We start from the raw sequence: 9,365 nt of genomic DNA on the forward strand, positions 1-9,365 counted from the left end.
TTCAAAAAAAATCTGTTTTAAGTATAAATTTCTCTGCACAAAGGTCTTAATTAAACAAATCACTTCTTCAGTTGATAGGCATGTTTTTTTTTTTCCTTTTAACGTCAAATCGCACAGCCTTGCAAGTCTCTTTTATAACTGAGTTTATATATGCACAATCATTACTGACTGTATATTTAAAATTTTAAGAAAAATCCTGTAAGAGGGAATACAGGTTTTATTTTACAAAATTGGAAATAATGATCCATTACAAGAAAATCATTTGAAGACTTCTATGCTTGAAACCCATCATCAAGTGGGCAAATTTCTTAGTAAATGAAGAGCCTTTTCCCATTGTGGCCTTTGTGAGAGCACAATCCTTCTCAATACAGGGACTGCTCCAGCAGCCAAAATCAATGAATGGTTCTCAGGGTCCATGCTCAGATTATACAATATAGCCAATCCTGCTTCAACGGCCCTTTCAGTTCCTCCTCCTATCAGCATCACCAATGGGTCTATGGCCCCCTCAGACACAATAGCTCTAGCAGAATGCACTACTTCTTCAGATATTATTCTGTTCAGTTCTACCACAGCAGCTTCTGTGCTTCCAGAGAGAACGAAGTTTTTATCTGTTCTACCAGTCTTGGGATTGTCTCATAAAGTGTAACTTCCACATTGATTGGATCAATACTTGGGTTGTCACTGGAGAGAGAGCTGAGTTTAACTAGGCAAGCAGCCACCCAGTCTTTGCTGTGGAGAGGAATACAGGACTTGAGGATTTTTCGAAGCAAGCCAATGAAATGGAAAGAATTTACGTTGTCGCGAAAAAGCTGACAGTCGAGTAGTCTCGTCATTAAGCGGGATGCTGCAGATATGGCAAGGCCAGCTTCTTCGACTTCAATCGGGTATGCTTCTGAAACTGATCTTCTACATCAGGTTCTCCACCTGCAGCTTGTGGAAGTCAAATCTCTAGATACAAATGAGTTCCCGATTGGTGATTCACAGTTAAACTAGAACCAAGCAAGGAAGGCAGATAAACAAGATTGCAGATTTTAAATGAAAAATGTTAATCATGAAGGTAAAAAGCAATTTAAATGTCAATGCAATCGCGGAGGCATAGGTAGCATTGGTCACCGGACAATTTATTAACTATATTATACATAGAGACCAAGCTAAATAACATGTATTATAATTTTCTAGAATGAATGTTCACAAAGAAGAAATTTAAGACCTGAAATTCTCAAAATTTTTGCTCAAAGACAGCATTGAGAGCAGTTTCAATATCTACAGATGTAATGGAGACCAAAGCTGGGTCCGTCAATGCAACAAACTCGAGAACTGATGCAGCTTTTCCTTGTAAAGTGGGAGAAGAGGACTTCAGAATCTCAACAAGGCGAGCTACAAAAGCAGAATCCAGTACATCATTCCTGAAATAGTTATCAAATGCAAGTGAACTTTAAGGATCACTGTTCACCGCACTTATTATCAATTCTTTAATCAATCATATCAGTGATGACGAAAAAATCATATTGGAATAAATTACGCTAGCCTCCTTGAGGTACATAAAACTGTGATTTTATTCTTAATACAACAATACCATCAAGTAATAATTTTATCTTCGGAAAAAAGTGCTGAAATTGTGCTTCGTTAATAGAAAATAAATTGGAGGGGAGCTGGCTATAATGTTTGAAAACAAGAGAGTTATTGTTACGTGGAATCAGCAGTTAGCTAATCACCACTCTTGTTACAAAAAACTACCTTGGGAAGCTAGTGTAGTTAACTATTTGTATTAATATGACAAAAGAGTCAATCTCGGAACTTATAGATCGGAACATCAAGAAATCCAAGTCCTCTCTTAGGCTAAAGACCTTCGGAAGTATACATCACCCACAGGACAAAACTAGCCTTTCTCCCTACTGGTCCCACATCAATCATAAGTAAAACACAACAATGCATATTAATCTCCCTATTTTTATTTAGTAGAACATATGAAGAGAAGGTCAATCATTACAATAGACTGTAACTGGACGGAACTTAACTTAAGCAACAGTAGGAATTCCAAAAATTAAAAGGTAGCGACAAATATTGAAGGAAATAAACTATAAATCGAAAGAGGGAAGCAGGGGGAAGTTAACCTGGTAGTGGTCTTTGATGTCGGATATTCAGTGGTACCAAAGCTAGCTGAAACAGCATCATTTCTAACTTCCCTTAAGGCCTTCTCAGATCCATTCACTGGTCCATCATAAAACTGAAAAGAATAACCGTGCTTGATTGTCATTACGGAAAAAGGTTCTCCACATTTGCTGCAAGATCAGAGATACAAACCTTCAGTTTCATCTCTTTACTGGGGTCTAGTATGCGAGCAATTGTATTCAAAGACTGTAGAAAAAAACCACAACGTCATCAGAATCCTGGTAAATTTAATTTATCAAACATAAATAATTTGTTTGACAGGAAATAACAATACCTTTTCTGCAACACTTTCAGAAACCTCTGAGCATTTTAGAATATTAATTAAAGGACCTAACGCTCCCTCAGATTCAATTTTCTGGCAGACTCCATTGCTGCAAAAACAAAACTTCGAATTATTTGCATTATATAAGGAAAATATGTCATCAGTCAAGCATGTAAATTAAATGTAAATTGTTGGTGTTAATGAATAAAAATGATTAAGTGACATCAACAATTAAGTATATCATAAACAGTAATTTGGCGCCCATATAATTTGATCTGCATATTTACATGTGCATCAAAATTCACACCATCTAGTGCACCCGTGCTGGTGGCAATCATCATTAGAAGTAGGTCTTTGCATTCAATATTAAGAAGAAATTACAGTCTACAAGCGGAGATAAATACTTCAATTGAGGCCCTACGCCCCAAGATCCAACCAGCAAGAAACAAATAAAAATAAACTATTCACTTCTACCATTCTCTGACTAAACTAGTAAGATTTCACAAATGTAATCCTTAAACCATGCATTCCAAGTACAACTAAATAATAAAAAATTAACATTCATAATGATTTTTATGTTTATATTTAGAATACTTTCATTTGAAGTCGATCCTTTCACTTCATTTTTCTTTCAAAAAGATTGATGGATTTCAATTACCTGGCGGATAACCTCTCCAAAGCTTGAGTTACAGCCAATCTGACAGCATCATCATCACAATTCAAAAGCCGAACTAAGTGCCTAACAGCTCCAGCCTCCTTGAATGCAATGCGCATATGTTCATTGATGGATACATCAGCTATTGACTCTGCAGCCCTTTTTATGGGAGACTTATCTTCCAGTTCTAACATAAGTACCAAGCGAGCAACACCATCCATCCAAGGTAAAAGTGTAAGTTGTTGTCTATCAGAGCTTTCGGAATCAGATGTGCTTTTTCCTTCCCATTCTATAGCCCCAATACGGGCAAGAAATTGTTGTTGTGTCCGTCCCACAATCGCATTCATTTTTGCTTCCTCTATGTTAGCTCTCTTATCATCAATATTAAGTCCAAGAAGTAATTCTGATGCGCCATACCTGGAAGGTTTTAGAGAAGCCCGTTCAATCTCTGTACCATCTGGTAATTTGGGCCATGAATGCAGACCAGGGGAGAACGACTTGTATGCCTCAGCACCAATCAGTGGCACAGGAACCAGACCTTCCTCAACAACAAGAATTTTATAATATTCATCCTTAACAAATTCCAGCAATGCATTTTTTGCTTCCTTTTTAATGACTTTGGATCCTTCAGAATCAGAAGTCAGGAACTTTGCCTGCAGGAAAAATTGATCTGGAATTTTGTAAGCATCAAGAATTAAGTCCCACAGAAAATATGAAATTCTTCTTACCATTCTTTCATTCACCCCCTCCCTCCAATATTCCTAAGGGATTTAGTGAATTTATGCTGGCTGGATTTACATGCCTACGATCAGTATGCATGTAAAACCAGCATGTCATGCAAACATTTTATTATGGAAATAACCATCTTTTAACTACGATGTAAACTCAAAGGAAGTCTCACCAATTTTGGTATAACACCTGCTTCAACCAAAATGCTGTGGTTAACATGACTCAAAGCTAAATTTGCCAATATGCCTCCTGCAGCTTCCTTCACCTTTACATCCTCCTCTTCAAGGTGCTTAATAATCAATGGCAGGATATCACTCTTTGTAAGTTTAATGCGGAGCTTCTCATCCACAGATAAATTCCACAATGTACTCATACTCTGCTCCTTTACCTATGGAAATGACGTCCACATAATCCTCAATATTCTACAGCAAGAAATATGGATAAATCCAAGCGGCAATATACCTATTCCGATACCTCAGGAGCCAAGGAAGACTGCCTCAGCAGTCTATTTATCTCTTCTATTGCTCCACTCTCTGCTACCAAATTCCTGTATAGATTGACTGAAGATAGAGATCGCAGGAGGCCTGCAGCTGCTTCACATGCTGAACTAGAATTTGATCTGAGGAGGTTCACAGTAAGATTAACGCAGCCAGGAAACCGCATTAAAGTATCAACACACTGCTTTCCGCCAAGTGAATATTTCCACAAAGCAATTATAGCCTGTTCTCTATCAAGAGGATCATGATCTAAGCCTAACATTCGAACAAATAAGGCCACATAACCATCACCGAGACCAGAAGAGGTACTCTTCACTTCTTCAATGTCCTGAAAACAAAGAAAAATATATAGCCTATGAAATGGACTGTGCTCTAACTCAAACGACCATAGCCAGCCAAATCCCAAAAGAATATAAACGCTACATACATCATAGAGTACGAAGATATACAAATCACATAGTATCCCATGCTCTAGCTCAGTGCATGCACTAGACAGGCATTAAACAAATTTAATCGTGACCGGAATTGCCACAACTAAATGCTCAAATAGCAGCATCTAAAATATAATTGAGAGAACCAATCCCAGCGATAAACATCACAATATCCGGAATTAAAAGCCACATCACTTGTGCTTTTACTGTATGCCAGCACAAGGGTGGAGAGGAGAACCTTTGGCCCCACAAACAACTCAGAAATTTATGTTACAATACGCATGAGACAGTAAGTAACACCCACCCCTTACTACCATAGGTGGAGAAAAGCCAATAATGCACTCGTGAATCATGGCATTTTTTCCAGCAGCAAAGCATTAAGTACGTTCGATTCGGAATTGTCTAGCTTTGTACACATGCATTATGACTCAAAAAGAATAAACTGTACAGTGTTACAGATAATACAAATAAGGCTCCCGTTTCCCTAGCATGTTACGACTACCGAAACATATGCATTCCATAAACGCCTTCAAAATGGTCACCGATTGAAACAAGAACCCATAACGGAGAAAGAGTACTTGATAACGTACAGAAGGAGGAGGGGAAGACTGTTGTGAAGCAGCATCAAACGCGCCATCATCGCCATTACTGACCCTCGTGGCCACTATAGGTCTAGTGTTCGATTTCGGGTAAAGACTGCAACTTTGATGGGCTAATTTATAATAAACTGACACTCTGCTTCGCCGGCATATTCTGCTTCCAGATGGGAAGATTTCAATGTTGTTGTTTGGGGGGAGTAACACGAAATGCAAAGGTTTCAGTTTAGACGGTGTTAGGATCGTTGAGGCAAACATGTCAGCCGATACGGAGGACAGTCTGGAAAAAGATAACGAAGTAAAGCAAATATATGATCGCTAGAATTGCAGCAAAGGCTTCACAGTCGGAGGGGGCTTTCTGCCTTTCTCACTCCCAGTGTCTCTGGAACCATCAGATAGGGGTGGTAGTGGTTTTTAGCTGCTCCTTTGAGTCAGCACCTCTTTAATTGGTTCGCATGGCCATATCATATCAGCCATATAGTTAGTAAAAAATTGTTTTTTTTGCCAGTAATCATGGTTAGTAACTCCCCTGATCTTTTGTCAAGTTCCGCAAAGCATTAATATAAATTAAAGAGATATAAAAACAATATGGGAATGTCAAGATAATTCTTGGCTTGATTTTTATGAAATTTCTAAAAATTATTTAAAAATTATTGTTTTGAATGATCTAATTATCTTGAAGTTAAGGCTGGTCAAAAAATAATTATCTTGAAGTTAAGAAAAATTAATAATTTTATTGCGGACTGCGAAAGCTTCAATAGCTAACCGCCGCCGTCACTGACATTGAGATTGGAAATTTCAGGGCAAGGGTCGTCACCTTTCGATCACAAAAAATCATAAAAAATTTTTCTGCCATCACAAAAATTATATAACTATTGGATCGATTGGATTACCGATACTTCTTAATACACAATACAGGGCAAATTATACAAGATAAATACAAAGTTTTATATCTGGATATAAGGTCCAAAGTTTCACAGACCGAAAAATAAACTGCATTAACTCCTCATAAAATATAGCAACTTTCCAACTTTACCCCTATTAATATATACTCAAAAAAGTATCTACATTATAATAAATGAAGGACAACATGGTAAAGTATAGTAAAATTAATGAGGTGACTTATAAATAGGACCAAAAAAAACTTCTCTCTCTGCCCTATAAATAGGACCAGAGGAGTATGTATATCCTGGCCAAAATATACATGTATATATAACTGTTTTCTTAAAATGCAGCTCCTAGCTTTCTAAAAATTGGTAAATTAATAATTATTTCACTTTAAGAAGCAATAACTTTAATTACTTAAGTAAGGATAACTACCATCTCAAAAATTCAACTTCTAGATTTTTTAAGTGTTCGTGGCTCTACAACCATCATTTCATATATTTAATACGAAAATCACATCCGTCAACTGTGAATAGGAAAAAGTAATAAAATGAATTTTCTTTTTTTTTAAACATAAATTTGTTGAATGAATTTCTTTATAAAGTTTTTAATCTGGTTATTTGTCAATGAAATATTTTCAATTTAATTTCTTAAATGCAAATACTTTAAATTGTAATCAAGCACCAAAAACATCTTAGCAAACAAACTTATAATGTTAGAAGGCCATAACCAACCAAATAAATTTATAATGTTAACAAAATTTCAGAGAACAGGATCAATAACTTCTGTTTGCAGCTGCTGGTTTTCATCCCCACATTTGTGAGTTTTGTTTCGCAAGTCATGAGATCCGAGGATAAAACCCCTCCTTTTCTGGGAAATGTGTTTGATGTGCTAGTTCTTGTTCTTCCCTTTCCTTCCTTTGCTCCGGAAATTTGGTTGTGTACATTGATGTGAAGTCTTCAACAGGAGGTTTCTGAATCTTGCTTTTCAGCTTCAACTAATCCATACTTCAGAAGACCAGAAATTCAGAAGCAAAAACCAGGATATAGTACTGGCCTAAAATAATAAAACATCAGTACGTAGCTGACCGACTGTCTGAAGACCCATCTGATACATTTCATTCTTCCATGTCATAACTGTTTTTAAAAAAAACAAAAAAACTATAGTTCTCCTGTCAGTGGGAGCGGATGAGTCTGATATCCACGTGGCATCTGCTGAAGATTTTGTCTTTTTTCTCTTTGAACTGAAAGGCCATCCTATGGTGGCCATCGACTTGAAGTATTGAACTAATAAAAAGGATAAGAAATCGGACAGAGAGAGAAAGAGAGCTCTGGAAAAATGAGCTACTCATTCAACCTCCATTTTCCCAAAGCTCTACCTCCTCTCTTCTCCTGTTCTCGACGATGTGGGACTGCTCCTTCTTTCTTCGTTGCTTCCCAACACAAACCATCATCTCACACCACCACTCCTGCCCAAAAGGCATAGTCTGATTCTCTTTGTTCTGCCAACAGTTTTGGGTTAATTATATTTTTCGCTGAATTTCTCCTCTGACAAGATCCATGACTTCAATTACAGACCCTTACAAGCAGTTCCCTGAAGCCAAATGAGTCCATCAGTCTGCAGAAACCAAGTTTGGCTCTACAAATAGGAGCTCTCCTGGCCTTTGTGAGATATTCTTTTCCACATATGATTATCGGGGTGGCATGGCATACCAGTATAACATTAATGATCTTAGAAATCAACCAATAGGATTTACCAAAAGTTTCAATAATTTCTTGCAGCTTTAAGTTAAGGTTGACTGTGGTCATTTGAACAGGCTGAGCAACCGGCGTTTGCTGTAACTGGGGTGAATAACGAGCCAGAACTCAGCTGGGTTCTGATACAATTGGCGATTGTTCTCTTTGGGTACTTCATAGTTATGCCTGTAAGTTCTCTCCTTCAATACAGATTGCGAACTTTTTGCTTGCTTTTCTTATCCCGAAATTCTGATCCTTGTGCCTGCGGGCGAATTGCAGCCAATTATATTGAACTGGCTTAGGATAAGATGGTACAGAAGAAACCTTCTCGAGCTGTATGTGCAATTCATGTTTGTCTTCATTTTCTTCCCAGGGTGAGAAGCTATTCCTCTGCTCCTTTTGAATAGTTATGCACTAACGTGATTACAAAAATTTTCGGGTCTATATGTAATATAAAAACTCAAATAAATAATGCTGTTTAAGAAAACTGAACGGGGCGACTTTATTTGTTAGTTATATATGAACACTTCAAATTGTAAAGTTCTTGTGGGTACCGGTTCTACCGTGTTTATTACTTGCTTCCTACATAGCAATGCGTTTTCCAAAATATTTTATTTGTCCAAAAACTTCCTCCCTTCTTAGAACCATAAAAAGAATTCTATTATGCCACCATGAATGGTTAAATTATTTGCCTGTTGTTTTCTGCAGGGTACTTCTGTGGGCACCATTTCTAAACTTCAGGAAATTCCCAAGAGATCCATCCTTGAAGTACCCTTGGTCTACGCCTGAAGATCCTTCAAAGATTAGAAATGCATATCCGAAGTACCCGTTCGCAAAACCTGAAGATTATCCATGAAACTGTATTCACGGCACAAAATATCTAGTTGGAGATTTTTGGATCAAATTGTATGTCTACAGTTTTCTAAATGGCAAAAAAGTATACTTTTTCTTCGTGTGATCAGAGAATTCATTGAATGGGATACAAGCACAATTTTTTATACTTCTTTTTCACTTTCCAATTTGAGGTTCATGACGAAAGAGTAGGGGGGAAAAGAAAAGGGCAGGGGCCAAATTCAAAACATAAACCTACGTCCAGCATATGATGGCAAAATCATAGGTCCAAATTCAACAGTGTCCAGCGGATGAAAATTGAATCATGCATCAGTGCCAGAAGAGAAAAGGCTAGGTACTTTGAGTTAATCAAAGAAACATCCACCCTCTCCTTTTTTTTCTTCCAGCAGTCATCAATTACTGATTTTTAAAAAAGCCAGATAATGATTTGCAGAGGCAATTATGATCAATTATAGATTATAGTAAAAAGCGAGCACAAATGGAGTAGGCCACACTTACAACCATAACCATGCAAACTTAGAAGAAAAATTTGCACTATTTTGTGAAAAGC

The 9,365-nt window shown here is 37.2% G+C and overlaps 1 protein-coding gene and 1 pseudogene across 1 annotated transcript; one reads left to right on the forward strand and one right to left on the reverse strand.

Moving 5' to 3' along the window:
• Positions 1-130: 130 nt before the first annotated feature.
• On the reverse strand, positions 131-5,741 carry LOC114724852 (uncharacterized; annotated as a pseudogene).
• A 1,804-nt stretch (positions 5,742-7,545) lies between these two features.
• LOC114724896 (NAD(P)H-quinone oxidoreductase subunit L, chloroplastic-like) lies at positions 7,546-8,967 on the forward strand. The gene is made up of 5 exons (XM_028911351.1): positions 7,546-7,706; positions 7,803-7,892; positions 8,044-8,151; positions 8,243-8,337; positions 8,672-8,967. The coding sequence occupies exons 1-5, from the start codon at positions 7,566-7,568 to the stop codon at positions 8,817-8,819; spliced, it is 582 nt and encodes a 193-aa protein (XP_028767184.1). The 5' UTR covers positions 7,546-7,565; the 3' UTR covers positions 8,820-8,967.
• The last annotated feature ends 398 nt before the right edge of the window (positions 8,968-9,365 follow it).

This window comes from Neltuma alba, unplaced genomic scaffold (genome assembly GCF_004799145.2).
Source record: "Neltuma alba isolate B1F8T4 unplaced genomic scaffold, ASM479914v2 tig00012201_pilon, whole genome shotgun sequence".
NCBI classification, from domain to species: Eukaryota; Viridiplantae; Streptophyta; class Magnoliopsida; order Fabales; family Fabaceae; genus Neltuma; species Neltuma alba.